General features: G+C 44.6%; 1 protein-coding gene across 1 annotated transcript in view; it reads left to right on the top strand.

Moving 5' to 3' along the window:
• Nucleotides 1-5,819: 5,819 nt before the first annotated feature.
• SORL1 (sortilin related receptor 1) overlaps nucleotides 5,820-25,680 on the top strand; it is a 107,521-nt gene continuing 87,660 nt past the window's right edge. The window contains exon 1 of the mRNA XM_087875698.1: nucleotides 5,820-6,492. Within this exon, the coding sequence (XP_087731824.1) occupies nucleotides 6,172-6,492 (321 nt within the window). The 5' untranslated portion in view covers nucleotides 5,820-6,171. The remainder of the gene's footprint in view (nucleotides 6,493-25,680) is intronic.

Raw genomic sequence — 25,680 nt, 5'->3', positions numbered from 1 at the left:
TGTCATCAGGGGAAGATTCTCTTTGGCCTCTCTTCCTACGGACACGGAGATTTTTGAGCTAAATATCCAGTACAGTAGCCCCAGGGGTGAAATCCAGCAGGTTTTGATAGGTTCTGGCGAACCAGTAGCGGAAATTTTGAATAGTTCGGAGAACCAACAAATGCCACCTCTGGCTGGCCGCAGAGTGGGTTGGGAATGGAGATTCTGTAGTATCCTTCCCCCAGGAGTGGGGAGGGAATGGGGATTTTGCAGTATCCTTCCCCCAGGAGTGGGGAGGGAATGGGGATTTTGCAGTATCCTTCTCCCAGGAGTGGGGAGGGAATGGGGATTTTGCAGTATCCTTCTCCCAGGAGTGGGGAGGGAATGGAGTTTTTGCAGTATCCTTCCCCCAGGAGTGGGGAGGGAATGGAGTTTTTGCAGTATCCTTCCCCTGCCACGCCCACCAAGCCAGACCCACAGAACCCGTAGTAAAAAAAATTGAATTTCACCACTGGGTAGCCCTCGAATTGCAACCGTTTCTTTAGCAACCATTCGCAGGTGCAATGGCACTGAAAAAAGCAACCAATGACCGATTCACAAGCTTACGACCATTGCCAATTCTCCACAATCACCTGATCAAAATTCGGGCGCTTAGGCAACCAGCATGGATTTACGATGGTTGCGGCATCCCAGGATCCTGTGACCTCCCTAGGGAGATTCCGACCAGCAATGTCAATGGGAAAGGCAAATTCTGCCTGATTCAAGCTGAATGAGAGCTGAATGCAAGGAAATTTCAATTGATGTATGCTGATCATTGTACATTTAAAGTGACAATAGTTTCTAATTCTATTCTATTCTATTCTATTCTATTCTATTCTATTCTATTCTATTCTATTCTATTCTTCATTCCAATATCTATTTCTCTTCCCTTTTCTTCTCTTCCCTTCCCTTCTCCATATTCTATTCTATTCTATTCTATTCTATTCTATTCTATTCTATTCTATTCTATTCTATTCTATTCTATTCTATTCTATTCTATTCTTCATTCCAATATCTATTTTTCTTCTCTTCTCTTCCCTTCTCCATATTCTATTCTATTCTAATCTATTCTATTCTATTCTATTCTATTCTATTCTATATTTTTATATTCTTCATTCCAATATCTATTTCTCTTCCCTTCTCTTCTCCATATTCTATTCTATTCATTCCAATATCAATTTCTCTTCTCTTCTCCATATTCTATTCTATTCTATTCTATTCTATTCTATTCTATTCTATTCTATTCTATTCTATTCTTCATTCCAATATCTATTTCTCTTCTCTTCTCTTCCCTTCTCCATATTCTATTCTATTCTATTCTATTCTATTCAATTCTATTCTATTCTATTCTATTCTATTCTATTCTATTCTATTCTATTCTATTCTTCATTCCAATATCTATTTCTCTTCTCTTCTCTTCTCTTCTCTTCCCTTCTCCTTATTCTATTCTATTCTATTCTATTCTATTCTATTCTATTCTATTCTATTCTATTCTATTCTATTCTTCATTCCAATATCAATTTCTTTTCCCTTCCCTTCCCGTCCCTTCCCTTCCCCTCCACTTTTCCATTCTATTCCTGGCGAAAGAGTTATGAAACGGGATGCGACTCACTTAACAACTGTCTTGGTTAACAACGGAAACTTTGAGTTCAGTTGCGGTCATAAGCCGAGGACTACTTGTACTGACATTTTGATCAAAGAGATAAGCCCCATTTGGAAGTGAATACCACCCCTGATACTGCAGCATCACACAGCTAAGTTTGCAAGATCACCACCAACACAGAATTCTTTGTTTTTAAAGGAAGTGCAATGCGTGAGCCTGTTAAAATGGGAGCTTCCTACTTCGAGAAGGCTGCACCATAAATTGTGGCTAAGGGGTGAATTTGTGCATTCTGCAAAGCTGTCCTTCCCCAACGTGGTGATCTCCAGGTCTTCTGGATCTCAGCTTCCAGAATTATACTCCAGAATTACTGTGTTGTGTTGTATTGTGTTGTGTTGTGTTGTGTTGTGCTGTATTGATTTGATTTCTATTGCCGCCCATCTCAGCAAACGACTCTGGAGGGCTCACAATTCAGAAACACACAATGCAATTAAAATCTTCAAAACATTTTAAAACAATAAAAACAGCGAAAGCCATTAAAACGCTAACAAGTATTAAAGCATTAATTCAAGTATTTACAAATTCATTACAACGCGTTTCTCAGTCTGGCTAAGAATTCACAGAATTCAGTCTATAACACCTGGAGGACAGGAAAACAAGAAAGGCAAAGCGCATTATGACTGAACGGGAATGCAGCTACAGATGTTCCTCTGAAGGACTGTAACTCTGTACATGTCCTGAGGAAAGGCTTAGCTTCTCAATTACTTGGGGAAGAAGCCACGATGTTCAACTTCCCATCTGAACAACATGTGGGTAGGACAATTGCTTTTCCTTGCAATTATCGGAAGAACAGTAATTCTCATTGTATTCCCTGTGGATTTCAACCCACAGAAATCTTCCAAGGATGAAACCTGCTTTTAAAAGTTCTCTGGTGGGGGGACTTTGCCTGGTCTTCCAAAGAGCTGGAGGCCCGGATCGTATCATCCCCATCCTCGGTGGTCTTCCGAGTGCGCTTCAAGGTTTCGGGTATCACCTTTAGAGCGCTCCATGGCTTAGGACCTGGTTATTTACGGGACCAATAGCCTCCCACCGGCCAGTACGCTCCCATAGAGAGGGGCTCCTCCAGGTGCCGTCGGCCAAACAATGTCGACTGGCGGCCCCGAGGGGGAGGGCCTTCTCTGTGGGGGCACCTACGATCTGGAACGAGCTCCCCCCGGAGATACGGAGGATCCCGGATCTGCGTACCTTCCGTCGCGCGCTCAAGACTTTCCTATTTCGTCAAGCTGGCCTGGCCTAAATCTTCTCCCCTTTTTAAATGAAAATTTTAAATTTGGTTTTAAATTATTGGGGTTTTAAATTTCTCAGCCAAATTATTTAATTCGTTTCATTCTATTTTAAATTTTGTATTTATATGTTTTTATTCTATGGCTGTTCACCGCCCTGAGTCCTTCGGGAGTAGGGCGGTATACAAATTCAATAAAAACAGAAAAACAAAAACAAAACAGAAGTGGAAAAACCGAACCGAACTGAACCACAACACAACACAACACAAAACACGTGTTTTTCTGACATAGTCCTGCAATTTCTCTTAATTTTTCTCTTTAAAAAAGGATAAGAATTGGAAGAACCTCAAAGAGACTGTTCTTGGCCAAATGTCAGTGATTAAAATTGGTCCCAGAAGATGGCTGGCTGTGAGAGTATCTCTTAAGATCATTGTCTCCCAAACTTAGCCATTTTAAGATGTGTGGAGTCCCAACTCTCAGAATATTCTGGGAATTGAAGTCCACACCTCTTCGAATGGTCAAGGTTGGGCAACACTGATCTATAGACTTTCTCTTTCGAGCTGATGACTTACAAGCCCTGGAAAATGACATCGGTCAGGACTGTGACTCTAAATTCAAAGTCAAATTCCTTTATTGATCTTTTGGTTTATCAGTTGGAAGATTACCTAAAATCTGCCTCTGCCTCCCAGCAATTTTCCTCCTTGCAGCAAACAGCCTGCTCTGCTTTCATTTTCGTTTTCAGCACAGCCTGATTAGCACAAGAAAAAAAATCTGCCTCCCAGCAATTTTCCTCCTTGCAGCAAACAGCCTGCTTTGCTTTCATTTTCGTTTTCAGCACAACCTGATTAGCACAAGGAAAAAAAAAAATCTGCCTCCCAGCAATTTTCCTCCTTGCAGCAAACAGCCTGCTTTGCTTTCATTTTCGTTTTCAGCACAGCCTGATTAGCACAAGGAAAAAAAAAAATCTGCCTCCCAGCAATTTGCCTCCTTGCAGCAAACAGCGGAGGCCCTCGCGGCAATCAGCCATGGCAATCCCTGTAGCCTGAAACAGCTGAAAGTCGGGAGGCCGATCCAAGGGACAATCAACTTGTGCTAATTAGGCTGTGCTGAAGCTGAAGTGGGCTGTTTCTTCTTGCTGTTTGCTGCAAGGAGGTAAATTGCTGGGAGGCAGAGGCCAAAGGGTGGGGGCCGGCGGCGGGGCTATATTCGGTGTATAAGACGTACCCAAATTTTCACTCTCTTTTAGGGAGGGAGGAAGTGAGTTTTATACGCCGAAAAATATGGTATTTTATGAGAGGGGAGAGCCCATCTCACATCAGAGTTTGAACCTGGCAGAAAAGGGTCTCATCATTCCATCCATTGATCATTCCCAACCAGGGGAAATTTGAAGGCAGAAAGATAAGTCCCAGGCCGCCTTTGCAGAGCAATATATGACCTTCTCCAGAGCTTTTAAGGACATCTAGCAAACTGCCGCCGCCTCTTTGCCAGACAGGTAAAACCTTTGACAGGATTCGGTGCTTCGGTATCAGCCCTCCACCGGAAACCAACCCCAAAGCCAGGCACAGCAGCTAAGCCACAAAATAAGCCACCAACAAGTGGGCCCGTTTGTGGCCTGCAAAGATTTTGGCTGCAGAACGGTGACCTCACCGAATGGTTCTTGCAGCCAGCAGCAGTGTGGTAACAATCCAGATGTCAGTGATTCATCAAAGGGAAGCAGCTGTTGTAGGCCACAAGCCGGCCAAACCCCAGCTTCCCTCTTGCTTGCGAGGGGAGGCAGAAAGCGCCGAGATGATCTGAGCCTGCTTCAGATGTTGCACACCTGGTTTGCACTTCCATCCTCTGGGGGGGGGGAGGGGTGTCATGTGGTTCCCCTTTCCTTCTGAGAAAAAAAAGGAGGGAGGGAAGAATGGAAGGCGGAAGGAGTGTAGAGACAAGGAAGGAGGGAAGGAAGGAAGGAAAGAGGGGAGGAAGGAGTATAGAGATAAGGAAGGAGGGAAGGAAGGAAAGAAGGAAGGAGCATAGAGATGAAGGAAGGGAGGGAGGAAGGAAGGAAGGAAGGAGTATAGAGACCAGGAAGGGAGGGAGGGAGAGAGGAGTATAGAGATGAAGGGAGGGAAGAAGGTAGGAGGGAAGGAAGGAAAGAAGGAAGGAGTATAGAGATGAAGGGAGGGAGGGAGGGAAGGAAGGAGTATAGAGATGAAGGGAGGGAGGGAGGGAGGGAGGAAGGAATATAGAGACAAGGAAGGAAGGAGTGAAGGAAGGAAGGAGGGATGGAAGGAAGGAGTATAGAGACAAGGAAGGGAGAGAGGAAGGAAAGAAGGGAGTATAGAGATGGAGGGAGGGAGGAAGGAGTATAGAGAAAAGGAAGGAAGGAGTGGAGGAAGGAAGGAGGGATGGAAGGAAGGAAGGAGGGAAGGAAGGAGTATAGAGATGGAGGGAGGGAGGGAGGAGGGAAGGAAGGAGTATAGAGACAAGGAAGGAAAGAAGGAGTATAGAGATGGAGGGAGGGAGGGAGGGAGGAAGGAGTATAGAGACAAGGAAGGAAGGAGTGAAGGAAGGAAGGAGGGATGGAAGGAAGGAAGGAGGGAAGGAAGGAGTATAGAGATGGAGGGAGGGAGGGAGGAGGGAAGGAAGGAGTATAGAGACAAGGAAGGAAAGAAGGAGTATAGAGATGGAGGGAGGGAGGAAGGAATATAGAGACAAGGAAGGAAGGAGTGGAGGAAGGAAGGAGGGATGGAAGGAAGGAAGGAGGGAAAGAAGGAGTATAGAGATGGAGGGAGGGAGGGAGGGAGGGAGGAAGGAGTATAGAGACAAGGAAGGAAGGAGTGGAGGAAGGAAGGAGGGAAGGAAGGAAGGAATGAGGGAAGGAAGGAGTATAGAGACAAGGGAGGGAGGGAGGAAGGAAGAAAGGAAGGAAGGAAAGCAAATCAGAGCAGACGAGAAGAAAGTGCGTGGCTAGAGCTCAGCGCGCTCCCGCCTTTGGCTCCGGCCGCGCGGGCGCGCCCCCCGTGCGCAGAGCCGCCTCCCGGTCGCCCACGCGTGGCTCGCCTTCCTTTCCCCGGCCGGGCGCGCGCGGCGGGGGCGTCGTCGGGGCGGGGGGGGGGGTGTTTGCCCCGTCCGGGCGCGGCGCTTGCCTGCTCTGCCTCCCCGGGGGCTGTTCCGTGGCGCGCGCCGGAGCCGAGCATCCTCCCTTGGCACATTCTCTCCGGGCGGCGGCGCCCCACTTGGCCGCTGCCGAGCGCGCAAAGCCGGCGGAGCCAAGCGAGGAACATGGCGACAGGCGGCAGCGGGAAGCCCGGCTCTGCCCCGGCAGCTCTTCGGCCGCTTCTCTTGCTTCTGCTGCTGCTGTTCGCGGGCTCCCACCGGCCGCCCTCCGCCGCCGCCGCCTCCGCCGCCGCTCCTCCTCGGAGGACCAGCCTGCTGTTGCATCGCGCCCTGACCTCGCGGCCCCAGGATCGGGGCTTTGCGCGGCTCCAAGCTCAGGATCCCCCCGGCCCAGGGCAGCCCCCCAGGAGGAGAAGGGGCGCCCAGCCGCAGCCGCCGCAGCCGCCGCAGGAGGAGGAGGAGGAGCCCGTGAAGGTGTACGGCCAGGTGAGCGGTCCCCGGACGGGCATCTCGCTTGGCCCCTGAGCTGCTCCGCCGCCCCTCTCCCCTTCCTCCTCCCACCCCCCCTCCAAGGTGGCCTCGATCTCTGGGGTGGGGTGGGGTGGGGGGCTCCCCCCGGAAACGTCCTTGGAAGATCCCCTTGGCCGCCACTTGCAAAGTCCCCCCCCCCGTCCCCGCTTGCAAATTCTCCCTCCCCCCCCTTGCAAAAATCCCACTCCCCATTTGCAAACTCCCCACTTGGAAGCTCCCCCCTCCCCCCTTGCAAATTCTCCCTTCCCCCCTTGCAAAAATCCCCCTCCCCACTTGCATATTCTCCCTACCCCCCCTTGCAAAAATCCCACTCCCCACTTGCAAACACCCCACTTGGAAACTCCCCCCCTCCGCCCTTGCAAAAATCCCCCTCCCCTCTTGCAAACTCCACACTTGGAAACTCCCCGCTGCCCATTTGGAAACTCCCCCCTCCCCCCTTGCAAAAATCCCCCTCCCCTCTTGCAAAAATCCCCCTCCCCACTTGCAAATTCTCCCTCTCCACTTGCAAATTTCCCCCTCCCCACTTGCAAATTCTCCCTTCCCCCCCTTGCAAAAATCCCACTCCCAACTTGCAAACACCCCACTTGGAAACTCCCCCCTCCCCCCTTACAAACTCCCCCTCCCCACTTGCAAATTCTCCCTCCCCCCCTTGCAAAAATCCCACTCCCCATTTGCAAACACCCCACTTAGAAAATCCCTCCTCCCCCTTGCAAAAATCCCCCTCCCCACTTGCAAACTCCCCCCTTCTCATTGTGGCATTTGCGCTTGCAAGGGTTTGGTTCTTTTGGGGGGGTTGGGGAGGAGGAAGAAGGTAGCCCGTGATGCGTGAAGGCGAACCACGATTCAGGGGTCCCTCTTCCCCCACCCCCCTTGGCTGGTGCCTTCATTGAGGAGGGGGGGCTTGGTTTGCCCTTTGCAGCCCCCTCTCCCAGAAATGAGCTTACCTTACCTACCTAGCAGCTAGCTACTTTCTCTTTGGGGAGGAAGGGGGGGAATCAATCAAGTGACTCCGGAGAGAGGAGGGGGAGGGTAGGAAATTAGAATGAGTGGCAGTAATGTGGGGGGGGCAGGCAGGGGGCAAACCTGCCCCCCTGGTAAAATCCTTGGTCAAGGGGACGGGGGGGGGGGACGGGGGCCTGAAAAATCAGTGCACATCAAGCCTCCTTTGCAGACGGACTTCACGGTCTGTTTCTGGCCTGTTAGGAAGAACTGGAAATCCCAGTTTTTATGCGACTCATTTACCGTTGTTTGCAAACAGTTCCTGTCAGGACTCTGTGGTTTGTGTTGCAACTTGCAGCTTGTCCAGGTTTGAGCCCCAAAGGTGCTTTCCTGAAAGGCCAAAAATGAAACCTTTCTGAAAATTCGTCCGAGAAGCTTCTTCAGTTCTGATATTTCCCCACCAGGCAGGTAGAACCGAAGAAGCTTCTCTCAGATGAGAAGCGAAACGTTTTTCAAAGCCAAAACTGAGAAGGTCCAAGTTGCCTTTCGGAAAAGCGTGTTTGGCACAACCGGGACCTGGATGACTGCAAAATCTCCACAGACCCAGAGGTGCTGATATTTCCACGGCAAACAATATTGGGAGCTTGGTTGGTTCCCACGGAACTTCAACGTTGATGTAGCTTCTGGATCTTCCTCGCCTATGAACGATGAAATACACAGTTGTCATCCATTGTGCGTGGCTGGAATTCCTCGTGCAAGAACCACAGGGGTGTCCTCCAAAGTTCTCCATCTCCTTCCTAGAGAAGCCTGTTCGCCTTTTTTTGAGATGTCAACATGGGTTGTCTTTGTTGAGCCCATGAGTCACCTCAAGTCCCAACCTTCTCCTCTTTCTCTATGACATAACAGCTGACGTGAGGTTTAAAGGGAGCTATCTTTAAATTATCGGAAGAAATGGAGGTAGTGACAGATTTTATTTTCCTGGGCTCCAAGATCACCACACACAGGGACTACAGCCAAGAAATTAAAAGACACTTGCTCCTGGGGAGGAAAGCTATGGCAAATCTAGACAGCACACTAAAAAGCAGAGACATCACCTTGTCAACAAAAGTGCGTATAGTCAAGGCGATGGTTTTCCCAGTTGCAATGGATGGCTGTGAAAGTTGGACCATAAGGAAGGCTGAGCGCCAAAGAATGGAGGCCTTTGAACTCTGGTGCTGGAGAAGACTCCTGCGAGTCCCTTGGACTGCAAGGCGATTCAACCGGTCAGTTAGAGGAGATCAACCCTGGCTGCTCTTTAGAAGGCCAGATCCTGAAGATGAAACTCAAATCCTTTGGCCACCTAATGAGAAGGAAGGACTCCCTGGAGAAGAGCCGAATGCTGGGAAAGATTGAGGGCAAAAGAAGAAGGGGACGACAGAGAATGAGGTGGCTGGATGGAGTCACTGAAGCAGTCGGCATGATCTTAAATGGACTCCAGAGGATGGCAGAGGACAGGAAGGCCTGAAGGAACATTGTCCATGGGGACACGATGGGTCGGACACGACTTCGCGACTAACAACAACAACATATTTAAATTTAAAGGAAGGCCTTTAAAAGAGTAATAGTTGTGAGGAGTTGCAATTCCCTGCTGAAATGAAAGAGTTCCTTGCAATTCTAATTAGGCAGTTGGAACTATTGTCAGAAATGGCCACCGCTACTTTTTAAAGAAAGATGGAAGAGAGTGTGAAGAGCACAATGGACCTTCTGTTTGCTTGAAGGTGCTCTTGAGGTTCCAGCAGAATAATCCAGATTAAGATGATTTCTATCCTGCCTAGCCCCGGTCAATAAACATTGCCTTCTTTTTAAAACAACAAGCCACAAATCTTGTCAATTCAACAATGGTGGCTGCTGCTGCTTCTTCTTCTTCTTCTTCTCCTTCTTCTTCTTCTTCTTCTTCTTCTTCTTCTTCTTCTTCTTCTTCCTCTTCCTCCTCCTCCTCCTCCTCCTCCTCCTCCTCCTCCTCCTCCTCCTCTTCTTCTTCTTTTTCTTCTTCTTCTTCTTCTTCTTCTTCTTCTTCTTCTTCTTCTTCTTCTTCTTCTATTTCCTGCCTTGGCATCTTGTTTGCAGGATACCGAAGGGAACAAAACCGACCAGGAAGACATTAGGTGAAGAAATGGCTTTCAGAATGACCAAATGTTCTAAGACCAAATGTTTAAATTCAATGTCATTCTTTTTTTTTTTTTTGAAAAGATTTTTATTTTTGTTTCTTAATACACATATTGTAAATGTACATTCTCTTATCCATAATTGATCATACATATACATCTTTTTTTCTAAAGAAAGCATAAAGATAAGGCATTTTGATTACATTCTCTTCTACCCTTTCTTCTTCTACTACTACCCTTTCTTCTTCTTCTACTGCCCTTTCTGGAGGCAAGCTGTTCCACTGATTAATTATCCTTGCTCTAATAAGCTCCGCTAGAAATTCTTATTCAATATCTCAGGTTGGGTCAAGCCGACATTGGCCAACACTGTTTCAGCATGTTCAGTTCTTTACATTAGGATGTCTCCATTGTTACCTTTCCGAGAAGAGAGCCAATAAATAATAAAACATGGGCCACCAGAGATAGCTGGAGAACATTTTTAGGCATGTGAGTTGCTTGCTTTTTTTGCTCAGTTGCCTGTTCAGAATGAGACCGGATCACCTAATACAATCCTGGGCTGTACAAAAAAAAAAGCGAATACAATCCTGGGTTGTATAAACAAGAAGCATAGAATCAAGATCACGTGAAGTATTAGTACCGCTGTATAAAACCTTAGTGAGACCACACCTGGAATGCTGCAGCCAATTTTGGGCACCATGCTGCAAAAAAGATGTTGAGACTTCGGAAAAAGTTCAGAGAATAGAGTAGAGTAGAGTAGAGTAGAGTAGAGTAGAGTAGAGTAGAATAGAATAGAATAGAATAGAATAGAATAGAATAGAATAGAATAGAATAGAATAGAATTTTGGAATGTAGGGTAGGGTTGAGTAGAATGGAATAGAGTAGAGTAGAGTAGAATAGAATAGAATAGAATAGAATAGAATAGAATTTTGGAATGTAGGGTAGGGTTGAGTAGAATGGAGTAGAGTAGAGTAGAGTAGAGTAGAGTAGAATAGAATAGAATAGAATAGAATAGAATAGAATTTTGGAATGTAGGGTAGGGTTGAGTAGAATGGAATAGAGTAGAGTAGAATAGAATAGAATAGAATAGAATAGAATAGAATAGAATAGAATAGAATAGAATTTTGGAATGTAGGGTAGGGTTGAGTAGAATGGAATAGAATAGAATAGAATAGAATAGAATAGAATAGAATAGAATAGAATAGAATAGAATAGAATAGGATTTTGGAATGTAGGGTAGGGTTGAGTAGAATGGAATAGAGTAGAATAGAATAGAATAGAATAGAATAGAATAGAATAGAATAGAATAGAATTTTTTATTGGCCAAGTGTGATTGGACACACAAGGAATTTGTCCTGGTGCATAGGCTCTCAGTGTACATAAAAGAAAAGATACATTCGTCAAGAATCATAAGGTACAACACTTGATGATAGTCATAGGGAACAAATAAGCAATCAGGAAACAATATCAATATAAATCGTAAGGTTACAAGCAACAAAACTACAGTCATAAGTGGGAGGAGATGGGTGATGGGAACGATGAGAAGATGAATAGTAGTGCAGACTTAGTGAATAGTTTGACAGTGTTGAAGGAATTACTTGCTTAGCAGAGTGATGGCAGCCAAGATGATCAAAGGCCTGCAGACTAAACCACACGAAGAACAGCTGCAGATTTTGGGTTTGGCTAGTTCTGAAGAAAAGAAGAATTAAGGGTGACATGATAGCAGCATTTCAGTATTTGAGGGGTTGCCACAAAGAAGAGGGGGTCCATTTATTTTCCAAAGAGGGCAGGACAAGAAACAATGGTTGGAAACCAATCCAGGAGAGAAGCAACCTGGAATTAAGGAGAAACTTCCTAACGGCAAGGATAATTAACCAGTGGAACAGCTTGCCACCAAAAATCGTGGGCGCTCCCATCACTGGATGTTTTTAAGAAGAAACTAGACAGCCACTGAAATACCTGAAATAGTATAGGTTCTCCTGCCTGGAGCAGGAGGCTGGACTAGAAGACCTCCAAGGTCCCTTCCTTCCAGCTCTATTCTATTCTAACCTTCTAACCCTTTTTTTTCAATCAGAAAAATTGCCCAGTTTATCTTTGCCGTTTCTGTGTTTTCAGGTGGAAAAACTTTCCACACCCAAGTTGTTCCTTGTTTTCTTTTATTACTTTTTTTTAAAAGGCCTCAAAACCAACACGGACAGGAAGGCGTCCTTTGTCAGGAGAAAACAAATCTGAAATCCCCCGTTTGCAATTTCATTATAACGCTCGGTCTTGTTATTCAAAAGCTTCCAGCGGTAAACTCCGGCGTCAACAGTGTGTGCTGATAGCAGCTGTCGGCATGTTCAGGTGTTTTTGCCCGTCCGTCCTTTGCAAGGAGAGCGTTTTGCATTGTGAGGACGAGTGGTTTGATGAACCCCACAGTGGTCATTCGAAAAGAATTCATAGCTCGTTTCTCCTTTCTCCATCACGGCAAGGTCTCTATGACCTTTTAGATACTGCAAAAAGAAACAACAGCCAATGCACGGGATTCTTAGCAAACTCATTGGTCCTGGAGTTGCCAAAAGCAGTTTATATGCCGCCCTTCTCCGGAGACTTAGGGCGGCTTACAATGCGTTAAGCAATAGCCTTCATACTTTTGTATATACCTGCTTAGTAGGGCTTTCGCTCCCCCCCAAGCGGTGTTCTTTTTTTTTTTAAATACAAAGTCAGCTTATTGCCCCCACAAACCGGGTCCTCATTTTACCTACCTCGAAAGGATGGAAGGCTGAGTCAACCTTGAGCCTGGTGAGATTCGAACTTGCAGTAATTGCAGGCAGCTGGTGCTATTTAATAGCACTTTAGTCTGCTGCGCCACCAAGGCTCTGAAGTTGCTGAAATTGAAAAACACTTCGCTTTCCCCTAACTTCTTATCTTCCAGACATAATAGGACTGAAATTTCAGAGTTCCTAGCAGGAATGGAGACAGTACTCAGCTGGGGAATTTTATGAGTTGCAGTCAGTGGTGGGATTCAAATAATTTAACAACCGGTTCTCTACCCTAATGACCGGCTGGGTGGGCGTGGGCATGGCCAGGGGGTTTGACAGACAGCACTCAGCCTCCTGCACCCCCCCGGGAGCAAAAATGGGCCGCAGGGGGGCCGCGCGGCACCCTTCACGTTTTGGGCCTAGGAGGCCTCCCTGTACTTACCTGGGAGCCAAATGTGGCACATGGGGACTCCTGGAAGGGGCAGATTCAGCCAGCAATTTAACTACCAGTTTGCGCGAACCGGCTGAATCCCACCTCTGGTTACAGTCCTACCCAGTGGTGAAATCTAAATGTTTTTACTACCAGTTCTGTGTGCGTGGCTTGATGGGTGTGGTGTGGCTTGGTGGGTGTGGCACGGGAAGGATACTGCAAAATCTCCACTCCCACCCCACTCCAGGGGAAGGATATTGCAAAATTTCCATTCCCTCCCCACTCGGGGGCCAGCCAGAGGTGGTATTTGCCGGTTCTCCGAACTACTCAAAATTTCCGCTACCGGTTCTCCAGACCCTGTCAGAACCTGCTGGATTTCACCCCTGGTCCTACCCATCTGGATGGCACCTGCTTGGCACAAGTTTGCCGTATATTTTTCTTAAACTGAACGTAGCCACGAGATACCATTTGTTGATTTGTGAGCATCATTTCCGGAGTGTTAATGAAAATGGATTGCTGGTCACCTGTGGCCCTTAATTCTAATCGTCGTTCCTTGTTTTCCTGTTTCCTGCCGCCCGTCGAGTGTTTCCTGTGACCTCTCCGAAATGCCTTGATTTTGAAGAAAAGGATTAAAGATTAATCTTTTGCATACTTTAGAATGTGACACATCGTCTTCCCTACAGCTGCTGCGCAGTTAATTCTCAGGCAGAATTAGCTTCCGTAATTCTGATTTCTTTTCGCCATTACTGCTCCAAGCCTGAGATGGTGATTTATTATTATGCTGATTATACAGATGAAGAAATTCAACCTTGGAAGGGAATATTTCGCCCCAGGGAACGGGTTAGACACTGAGAGACGGAATGAAATCGGTGCCAAATCTCCTTGAACAAAAAGACGAACACAAGCGCTGTTTATTTTGCTCTCTTGCTCTCTCTTTTTACATCTGTACAGGAAAAAACTTAAATAATTAAGTTTTTTTAATTTCTGTTACTCTCCAGACCAATGTCCAATCAAACCTCTTCCTGTTCTGTCTAACAGTTGAAGAATGATGCTGGCAAAACTTTGCATAGTTAAATAGGCAGAAAACTCGTTTCTTCTTGCAAATTCTTTTGATTGTGCTTGGCTTATTGCATGGATGCAAACCAAGAGCTGCTTATTCAGTAAACCATCATTAAGCAAACCATGTCCCAAAGGCGCTTTTTTTCAGGAGGCAACTGGAAAAAAGCAGATTTGGGACAACCATGACCTGGATGATTTTTTTTTTTTTTAAATTTGATTTATATGCCGCCCTTCTCCGGAGACTCGAGGCAGCTTACAATGCGTTAAGCAATAGCCTTCATACTTTTATATATTTATACAAAGTCAGCTTATTGCCCCCACAAACTGGGTCCTCAATTTACCTACCTTAGAAAGGATGGAAGGCTGAGTCAACCTTGAGCCTGGTGAGATTCGAACTTACAATAACTGCAGATAGCTGGTGTTAATCACAATGCTATCAGTCTGCTGAGCCACCAGGACCGGATTGAGAATCTCTACAGATTTTAAGCAAACCATGGCTTCTTGTGATCCGAAAATTCTGCCCATGGCCGGGAAGGAGAAAATAGAATAGAATTGAATTGAATTCTTTATTGTCCAAGTGTGACTGGACACACAAGGAATTTGTCTTGGTGCATATGCTCTCGGTGTACATAAAAGAAAAGATACATTCATCAAGAATCATAAGATACAACAATTAATGATAGTCATAGGGAACAAAGCAATCAAATCATATTGATTTATATTGACTGTTTCATAGGAAACAGTCAATATAAATCTTAAGGATACCAGCAACAAGGTTACAGTCATACAGTCTTAAGTGGGAGGAGATGGGTAATGGGAACGATGAGAAGATGAGAAGATTAATACTAATGCAGACTTAATAACTAGTTTGACAGTGTTGAGGGAATTATTTGTTTAGCAGAGTGATGGCGTTCGGGAAAAACTTGTCCTTGTGTCTAGTTGTTCTGGTGTGCAGTGCTCTATAGCGTCGATTTGCGGGTAGGAGTTGAAACAGTTTATGTCCAGGATGTGAGGGGTCTGTAAATATTTTCCCAGCCCTCTTTTTGACTCGTGCAGTATACAGGTCCTCCATGGAAGGCAGGTTGGTAGCCATTGTTTTTTCCGCAGTTCTAACTATCCTCTGAAGTCTGTGTCTGTCTTGTTGGGTTGCAGAACCCAACCAGACAGTTATAGAGGTGCAGATGACAGACTCAATAATTCCTCTGTAGAAAAGTAGAAGGTGGTAGAGTTTTGAGATGAATGATTGGGTTGGTTGGCTGACTGGCTGGCTTTTTTTTTTTTTTTAATTTGATTTATATGCCGCCCTTCTCCGAAGACTCAGGGCGGCTTACAATGTGCTCAGCAATAGCCTTCATCCTTTTTGTATATTTATACGAAGTCAGCTTATTGCCCCCACACTGGGTCCTCAATTTACCTACCTTAGAAAGGATGGAAGGCTGAGTCAACCTTGAGCCTTGGCGAGATTCGAACCCTGCAGTAATTGCAGGCAGCTGATCTTAATAACCAGCTTAATAACAGGGTGCCTTAAACCCCTGTACTACCAAGGCTCTTACCCCAAAGGCTTTGGGGTACTTCCATACTTGAGTATCTGCAAAGGACTCCTGGTAGTTTCCAAGGAAACCATACAACAATTAAAAAAACAGCAATTAACAAGATTTAACCATTCAGCATCCCCCACTAACTGCAGAGAGAAATTCACTTTAAGACATCTCCCCTCCCACTACAGTGGTACAGTCCTGTCAGGTCTCCATCACTTCATTTGTCTATATGAAGAGATGGAGTATTTGTCGGCTCCTTTGGAGGAGAAGATTTGAAGATGCCAAATTGCCAATTCTCAAATTGACGATTATTGAGGCACAAATTGAGCTATGGCAACCTCTGGTATCCATGGGGACGTCAACAGATTCCAGATCCTGATGGAAGATAATTTTTGTGTGTGTGTGTGTGAAGGCTTGAACTGTAGGGTTCTTGGTGCTCTCTGATCGTGGTGGTTTTCGTGTAGACGTTTCATTGCCAAACTTGGTAACATCATCAATGCTAGCATCAAGGACCCCACAAAGTCAACATAGCAGTACAATCAAAGCTCTTTCTTTTTAACACGCCTCACATTTTTTTGCCCGTTCTTGTAGATCATTCCTCAGTTGAAGAGATTTCTGAAGAACTTCGACAATATTCATTGGGTAGCTTCAGTACATGGGGAGACTAACAGATTTCCTAACAGATTAACCGTGTTGGAAGGGATCTTGTAGGTCATCTAATCCAACCCCCCGCCCAAGCAGGAGATCCTACGCCATTTCTGACAAATGGCAGTCTAATCTCTTCTTGAAAGTCTCAATTGATGAAGCTCCCACAACTTCCGAAGGCAACTTCTGTTCCATCGGTTGATTGTTCTCACTGTCAGAAAATTTCTCCTTATTTCTAGGTTGAATCTCTCCTTGTTCAGTTTCCATCCATTATTCCTTGTCTGGCCTTCGGGTGCCTTGGAAAATAGCTTGACCCCCCTCCTCTCTGTGGCAGCCCCTCAAATATTAGAAGATGCTATCCTGTCTCCCCTGGTCCTTCTCTTCACTAGACTAGCCAGGCCCAGTTCCTGCAACCGTTCATCGTATGTTTGAGCCTCCAGTCCCCTCATGATCCTGGTTGCTCTTCTCTGCACTTTTTCTAGAGTCTCAACATCTTTTTTATAGTGTGGTGACCAAAATTGAATGCAGTACTCTAAGTGTGGTCTTACTAAGGCTTTATAGAGTGGTATTAGTTCCTCCCTTGATCTTGACTATATCCCTCTATTAATGCAGTTTAGGATTGCATTGGCTTTTTTGGCTGCAAAGCTGGATGAATAGGGGGGTATCCCCTTCTTCTCTTAAGGATAACTCCCTTCCTTGTTTTTTTTTTTTTAAACCTGTCTCTGCCTACCCCTAAACCCAAAATTTATCCTTCCTAAAGGAGTTAATTCCTTAACAGGATCTGCCCGCTTTGTGGGGAGTTGAAGTGGCGATGAAAGTTTCCAGTTGCATTTCGTGCTCAGCTCCGCTCAGCTGATGTCACCTGGAGCTCCACACCTGCTCCCTGCGCTGTTTACTTCTGAAGGGCGGCTCCAGAAAATTGGTCCCAGGTTTCCTGGGCCCAACCTCAATGGGCCTGAGTCACAAACAGCCCATTAGTGAGACGTTGGCTTCATATTTAGAAGTCCCTGGGGCTTCTAGAACAAGGCCCCGGGGAGCAGTTTTGACAGGAAGGTGAAAGTGGCCTTATTGACTTGTGAAAGAACTGAAGAAGCTTCTCGGAACAAGAAGCGAAATGTCTTCAAAGAAAACCCCCAGAAAGTCCAGTTGAAAAAAAAAAAGCACGTTGGGACAACTGTGACCTGGATGGCTGAGAATCTCCATAGACATTTAGCTAGGTGGCTTTAACGACCCTCTAAAAGGATGCAAATGACCAGCTGTCTGCAAGGAGTATCAATCCTTCCATTCCCCACCATCCAGTCAGAGCTGAGGAAGCTTCTCGGATGAGAAGGGAAACGTCTTCAAAAGAAAAAAAGAGAAATTCGAAGATTCCCGGAATGTTGGTTATATCAGCCTTGCTTGTGGGTGTGCCTGCAGGTTACTGGACACAGAGTGCATGAGGCTAGTCCTCAATGTACAGCAGTTTGCTTAGTGACCGATCAAAGTTACAACGGCCCTGAAAAAAGTGACTTGGGGCCCATTTTTCACACTTAACGACCATTGCAGCTTCCCCACGATCCCAGGATGAAAATTCAGATGCTTGGTTCATGTTTATGACGGTTCCATTGTGCCGTGTGTGTGTGTGTCTGTCACGTGATCGCCGTTTGCGACCTTCCGACAAGCGAAGTCAACGGGGGAACCGGATTCACTTCACACCCTGTGTTCCCTAAACAACTGCAGGGACTCACTTAACCGTGGTAGCAAGAAAGGTGGTAAAATGGGGCAGAACTCACTTAACAACTGTTTTGCTTAGCAATGGAAATGTGGTGCTTAATGGTGGCCGTACGTTGAGGACTATCTGCATTATTCCAAAAGCTGATGCCAGATGTTTTACTCAAAAAGAGCATCTCTCTCACTTTCCCTCCCTCCCTCCTTCCCTTTCTCTCTTTCTCTGTCCCCACTCCCCCTCTCCGTCCCTCCCTTTCTTTCTCTCTCCCTCTTTTTCTCCATCCCTCCCTCCCTTTCTCTCTCCCCCTCTGCCCTCCCTCCCACCCTCCCTCTCTCCATCCTACTCCCTCTCCCTCCCTTTCTCTCCCTCCCTCCCTTTCTCTCCATCCCTCCCTCTCTCTCCATCCGTCCCTCCCTCCCTTTCTCTCCTTCCCTCCCTCTCCCTCCCTCTCCCTCGCCGTCCCTCCCTTTCTCTGTCCCTCCCTCCATCCCACCCTCCCTCCCTCTCTTTCTCCCTCCCTCTCTCTCTCTCCCTCCCTTTCTCTCTCTCTCTCTCCCTCCTCCCTCCCACTCTCCCTCTCTCCATCCTACCTTCTCTCCCGCCCTTTCTCTCTCCCTCCCTCCCTTTCTCTCTCTTTCCCCCTCTCTCTCTCCCTGTCTCGCTCTCCCTCCCTCCTCCCTCCCACCCTCCCTCTCCATCCTACCCTCTCTCCCTCCCTTTCTCTCTCTCTCTCCCTCCCGCCTCCCTCCCTCTCTTTCTCTTTCTCTCCCTCTCTCTATCTCTCCCTTTCTCCTTCCCTGTCTCTCTCTCCCTCCTACCCTCCCTCTCTCCATCCTACCCTCTCCCCCTCCCTTTCTCTCTCCCCCTCTCTCCATCCCTCCCTCCCTTTCTCTCTCTCTCCCTCCCTCTCTCTCTCCATCCATCCCTCCCCCTCTCGATTCAACAAATTTCTCATTTTGCAAAGGAAATAGAAGGAAAAAGAGGGCAGTTGATATTGAAGAAAGCATTGATTTGCTCCCCAGACTGGAAGGGCTCCAAGTTTTTAAACAATTTTTCATTTGACGTCATGCAGAGGGTAGATAGATCTCTGTGCGTCTGTTTGTGGACAGGAGTGGTTTGTCAGGGGCAAAGTTGCATCTGGAGAAGAGATGCTGCATTTCACCAAAACTGGGAACCTCCTTGGGTGGAAATGGAAGACCAGCTCCTTCCTCCTTCCTTCCCCTCTTCTTCCTTTCCCAAATAGGAACCGGTTTCCCCCAAATGAGGTTTTGTCCCGATCCCGTGTGAACATTTTCCTTTGTGATTTAACTGTAATATTGCAGAAAATTAGGGTTGGAAATGAAAAAGCTGCAGAGTTCAAAGTCAGGACACCAAATCAGCTTTTGATTCCCTGTTCTGGGATAATTCACCTCCCCCACTTTCTCTATAGCAGCGTTGTTCAACCATGATGGCTGGGGAATTCTGGGAGTTGAAGTCCACACCTCTTAAAGTTACTCCCGTTGAGAAACACTGTTTATTTTGAGGAGGTTCTAGAGGATCTTCTAGTGGCAAGGAGGTCCACAGGCTAGGGAAAGTTTAGGGATTGGCTGCTAAGCCCAACACATCAAACTTGGTTTATTTATTTATTTATTTTTGAATAAGTGGCTAGTTTCTTTTTGACATATTATTTGAAGCAGGAAGAACGAGTTAATTTCTTTAGCGTGTTGGCCAAACCCAACAAGTGATTCTTCTAAAGAAGAAGTCGAAGACCAATTACGATGCCAAGGAAATTTTTATTAAGAACGATTGTGAACAAACTGCGGCCAATAGGATTTTGCGCAGATGAAGGACAAGAAAACAAGCAAATCGCCTTTGCTTCCCACTGAAGAATGCACAAATTTGTCAGTGTTTATGTGCAGATGCTCAGTGGCTCATTGGCCAAGACGCTGAGCTTGTCGATCGAAAGGTCGGCAGTTCAGCGGTTCGAATCCCTAGTGTTGCGTGACGGGGTGAGCTCCCGTTACTTGTCCCAGCTTCTGCCAACCTAGTAGTTCGAAAGCAGGTAAAAAATGCAAGTAGAAAAATAGGGACCACCTTTGGTGGGAAGGTAACAGCGTTCCATGCGCTTTTGGCGTTTAGTCATGCTGGCCACATGACCACGGAGACGTCTTCGGACAGCGCTGGCTCTTCGGATTTGAAACGGAGATGAGCACCGCCCCCTAGAGTCAGGAACGACTAGCACATATGTACAAAGGGAACCTTTACCTTTACCTATGTGCAAAAGCCTCGTATTATGATTCAATATTCTGGTTTTGCTTGGGTGTTTCTTTGCAATCCTTCTGGGGGACCAGAAGTTTCATAGTTTTAACGAGGATTTGCCATCTGCTTTGAAAACGTTGCCTAAATTGTGCTTTATAAATGCTTCGTTTTAAACAAAATCCCCCTAAAGCAAATATAATATAATTACCTTTTTAAGTATAGTTTAATTTATGCAGGCTTTTTTTTTTTTTTAAAAAAGTTGCTTATTTCCTCTGTTGATTTAGCTGTGTTTATTTTGCCTTTTCTGCTCTAGTTCTGCTTGTTTTCGTTATTGTTTTTTCCTCTTTAGTTAGTTTGTGTTTTTCCCTCTCCCTTCTTATGAGGGGAATATTGTTATAATGTATTGTTTTTAACCTGAACAGCCCTGGAAGTTTGGTTCTGCTTTTTAAACTAAAACCAGAGAAAAGAGAAGTTAAAAAAATGCCAAATTAAAAAAAAGAAAAGTTTAGTGCTGGCTGGGGAACTCTGGGAATTTAAACTTCACATATCTTTACGTAGCTAAGGTTGAGAAACACTGGGTTTTTATTTAGTTTATTTCAGGGTGGATAAAAATCAATGATTTTTTTAAAAAAGTAAAAAAAAAGGATTTTTTTAAATTTAAATCGGATGTTTTTGATTTAAATCAGATTTTTTTTATTTTTATTGAATTTATTTTAATAAAAAACTTTTGGGGTAAAAATCTATCGTAAGATAGTTTTCTATTTAAGATACATAAATAATTTAGTTTATTCAGCATGAAATGGAGCTTAGCTATGTAGCACGAGGCTGTATATTCTGCAACCCTGGGACTATCGGTGAGTCAACAGCGGGTCAAAGGAGTAGCAGAGATGACAGTTGCTCTTTAAAAATTATGATTTAAATCGATTTAAATCAAGTTTTTTTACTAGTGATTTAAATCGACTCGATTTAAATCAAATCCACCCTGGTTTATTTATTAAACAAATTTATGTTGCCGTCAAACTCACACGTTAGGCGATTCCGGGCAGATTACGAAAATCAAACAATCCACCATATAATAAAAAACCCATAAGAAAACTCCACAGGTTGGCAGTATATCTACAGAATCTTCCCCAAATTTTGGATCTAGATCTGGTAGACTCAACAAAGCAGAAAACAGCAGAGATGATTCGGGGACTGGAGGCTAAAACATACTGCATTCAGTTTTGGTCACCACATTACCAAAAAGATGTTGAGACTTTAGACAAAATGCAAAGAAAAGCAGCTAAGACGATTAAAGGCCTGGAGACTAAAACGTATGAAGAATGTTTGCAGGAACTGGGTATGTCTAATCCAGGGGTCAGCAACCTGCGGCTCTGGAGCCGCATGTGGCTCTTTCATCCCTCTGTTGTGGCTCCTTGTCGCCAGTCGGCGCCACAATTTTGAGAGGACCTTCCGGTTGGTGGGGTGAAAGAATGGCGCACCAGGAGGAGACTATGGCAAGGGGCGGGTTTTCTGGTCGGCTCCGCAATTGATAGGGCTTTCGGTTAGGACAGGAAGAGGAAAAAGGACGCCGCGCGATGCAGAGACTGGTGGGGATACCGGACTTCCGGTCAGCTCCAGAATTGAACGGGGGACTTCCGGTTAGGACCTTTGTGGCTCCCGATGTTTTCTTTTCTGTGGCAAATGGGTCCAAATGGCTCTTTGAGTGTTTAAAGTTGCTGACCCCTGGTCTTGTCTATTGAAAAGAAGGACTAGGGGAGACATAATAGCATGTTCCAATATTTGAGGAGCTGCCACAAAGAAGAGGGAGTCAAGCTATTCTCCAAAGCACCCGAGGGTAGGACAAGAAGCAATGGGTGGAAACTAATCAAGGAAAGAAGCAACCTAGAATTAAGGAGAAACTTCCTAACCTTGAGAACAATTAGTCAGTGGAACAGCTTGCCACCAGAAGTTGTGAATGCTCCAACACTGGAAGTTTTTAAGAAGAGATTGGACAACCATTTGTCTGAAGTGGTGTAGGGTTTCCTGCCTAAGCAGGGGGTTGGACTAGAAGACCTCCAAGGTCCCTTCCCAATCTGTTATTCTGACTCCCAGGAGATTTATAACCGTTCCTTGAACAGTAGACAATCTCTTTGAATTGAGTTTTTGAGAACTCAGAAAGCAGCTGGCCTTTTCCTCAAATGACAGCTAGGTTGGACACTTCTTATCACAGAACATTTCATTACCAGAAATCAAATCCCGGACCTGCGCACGTTTCGTCGTGCTCTCAAAACTTTTTTATTTTTTTATTTCAGCAGGCTGGCCTGGCCTAACTCTCCTCTTTTAAATTTTTAATTCGTGATTTTATAAATTGGGTGTTTTAATCTGTGTTTCGGCCAAAATATTTAATAATTTTAAGGGATTTTTAATATTTGTATTATCTGTATTTTATCTTGGCTGTTCACCACCCCGAGTCCTTCGGGAGTAGGGCGGTATAGAAATTTGATAGATAGATAGATAGATAGATAGATAGATAGATAGATAGATAGATAAATGGAAAAATGTGATCTCCAAGTAAAGGACTAAATTGCAGCCCCCCCCCACTGTTTCTCTTTTCCAGAAGAACCTCTGTCATGTCCAGAGGCACATGTGTAAATAACCCCAATGCTAAAGTCTACCGTTTTGCTTTCCATCATGCCAGCTTCCATGATTTTCCGTGTGTGTTTGTTTAATAAAGCAAATACACACAGGAAATGTCATATTTTTACCTTCAACTTTGGGATTAATACAGGGGGACAAAAGGCAGCAACGAGAATTGGCCTTTGCCAGTTTTCGTCTCAGAGTCTAATGCCATTCTAGAATATAATTTTAGCGCCCCCCAAAATTACCCCATTGGCAGAGAGGAGTTTGAGCCATATCTTTTCAGCAAGATACCTCTTCTGTTTATGTTATTTTATTTTGAATCATTTCTTCGCAACTATTTTCTTGCAGCAAACCAGAAAGCAAATTTTCTGCATCCCTTTTTCTATTGCCCTTCTCATTTCTTTGAGGTTGATATGGCTTTCCAGGCAGGATAGGAACACAAATTTAGGGTTAGAATAGAATAGAATAACAGAGTTTGGAAGGGACCTTGGAGATCTTCTAGTCCAACCCCCTGCCCAGGCAGGAAACCCTACACCACTTCAGACAAACAGTTATCAACATCTTCTTCAAAACTTCCCGTGTTGGAGCATTCACAACTTCGGGAGGCAAGTTGTTTCACTGGTTAATTCGTTTTTAATTCATTTTAAATTTTTGTATTTATGTGTTTTATCTTGTGGCTGTTCACCGCCCTGAGTCCTTCGGGAGAAGGGCGGTATAGAAATTTAATAAAATAAAAATAAATAAAATAAATTGTTCCAACTGCCAGGAAATTTCTCCTTAGTTCTAAGTTGCTTCTCTATTCTAAGTTGTTAGAATAGAATAGAGCTGGAAGGAAGGGACCTTGGAGGTCTTCTAGTCCAGCCCCCTGCTTCAGGCAGGAGAACCTATACTATTTCAGATAAGTGACTGTCCAGTCTTAAAAACATCCAGTGATGGAGCGCCCACGATTTCTGGTGGCAAGCTGTTCCACTGGTTAATTGTCCTCACTGTTAGGAAGTTTCTCCTTAATTCCAGGTGCTTCTCTCTTTGATTAGTTTCCAACCATTGTTTCTTGTCCTGCCTTCTGGTGCTTTGGAAAATAAGTTGACTCCCTCTTCTTTGTGGTAGCCCCTCAATTACTGGACTACTGCTATCATGTCACCTCTAATTCTTTTCTTTAGACTAGCCCAGGGGTCAGCAACCTGAGGCTCTGGAGCCGCATGTGGCTCTTTCATCCCTCTGATGCGGCTCCCTCTCGCTCAAAACATGTGTCACAACTGCCAATGTGTGATACCCGCCGGCACGCGATTTATTGAGTTTTTCGACTGCGGTAGGCCAACCATGGATAAATCCAAGAAATGAAAAGTTTCAGAAGAAAACAGAAGATTTAATTCAACTACATATGCTAGTTTTTTGGCCGCTCAGGAAATAGTCAGGCACGGGAAGGGTTTTGTGGCTCCTGGTGCTTTCTTTTCTGTGGGAAACGGGTCCAAATGGCTCTTTGAGTGTTTAAGGTTGCAGACCCCTGGATTAGCAAAACTCAAATCCTGCAGCTGTTCTTCGTATCTTTTAGTCTCCAGGCCTTTGATCATCTTAGTTGCTCTTCTCTGTACATTTTCCCAAAGTCTCAACATCTTTTTTTTTTTGCAATATGGCGACCAAAATTGGTGTCAGGATTCCAGGTGTGGTCTTAATAGGTTTTTATAAAGCGGTACTGATACTTCGCGTGATGTTGTTGTAATTGTTTTGGTGATGTCCCTACCATTTCTTTTTTTATTATTATTGAAAAGTTTTAAAGAGCCTTGGTAGTACAGTGGTCTAAAGCACCCTGTTATTAAGACCAGCTGCCTGCAATTACTGCAGGTTCGAATCTCACCAAGGCTCAAGGTTGACTCAGCCTTCCATCCTTTCTAAGGTAGGTTAAATGAGGACCCAGTTTGTGGGAGCAATAAGCTGACTTTGTATAAATATACAAAAGGATGAAGACTATTGCTTAGCGCATTGTAAGCCGCCCTGAGTCTCCGGAGAAGGGCGGCATATAAATCAAATTAAAAAAAAAATGTTTACAAATAAATTCCCCCCCTTCCCCCCTCTTCCCCTCTCCCTCCCCCTCCCCGATTTCCCAGAGCAAAATACAGGGTATTGCATTTAACAAACATAATCTAACATAAGCAAACTAACTATAAACTCTTGACTTCCCCTTACTCTTTAACTCCGCCATAGGTACTAAGATATCAAAGTAGAAAAAAAAAAATCATCTAAATATTTCATTCAAAAGCTATTTGCAACTTTTTAGTCCCGTATTTGTTTTGTATATAGTCAATCCATCTTCTCCCTTCCAGTACATATCTTTCATTCGAACGGTCCTTCAAATATGCAGAGATTTTAGCCATCTCTGCCAAATTGGCTACTTTTAATGTCCATTCTTCAATAGAAGGTATTTCTTCCTTCTTCCAGTATTGCGCCACCAAAAGTCTGGCTGCCGTTATTAAGTTCAAAATCAAATTAGTCTCTATAACTGTACATCCTTCAATTATACCCAGTAAAAACAACCGTGGAGTAAATTTTATCTTCCTTTTAAGAATATTTTGTATAATCCAATTTTCTTACATGTCCACCATACATGAAAATATGTTGCATCATCACATTTATTTATTTATTTATTCATTTATTTATTTATTTATTTATTTATTTATTTATTTATTTATTTATTTATTTATTATATTTCTATACCGCCTTTCTCCCGTAGGACTCAAGGCGGTGTACAGTCAAGAAAAATATAGACACACAAACATCATAAAATTGCTAATTAAAATTGTTACTTAGTTTGGTCAATTAAATAAAACCCAGAATTAGATAACATTTAAAAAAAAAAAATTACATCTCCAACTTGTAGGTTGTAAATTTGGGTACATACAGGCTAACTTTTGGGGATCTAAGTGCCATCTATAAAACATTTTATAAAAAATTTTCTCTTAAATTTTGGGCTTGAGTAAACTTCACATTTCTAGCCCATATTTTCTCCCATACATCCATAGATATCGAGTCCCTACCATTTCTTGAAATGCTTTCAAATCCTTGTTTTCAAATCCTCTCGGATGAC

This window comes from Pantherophis guttatus, chromosome 9 (assembly GCF_059756535.1).
Source record: "Pantherophis guttatus breed Tessera chromosome 9, ASM5975653v1, whole genome shotgun sequence".
Taxonomy (NCBI): domain Eukaryota; kingdom Metazoa; phylum Chordata; class Lepidosauria; order Squamata; family Colubridae; genus Pantherophis; species Pantherophis guttatus.
The sequence above is the reverse complement of the archived record's forward strand: the minus strand, read 5'-3'. Positions and strand labels throughout refer to the sequence as shown.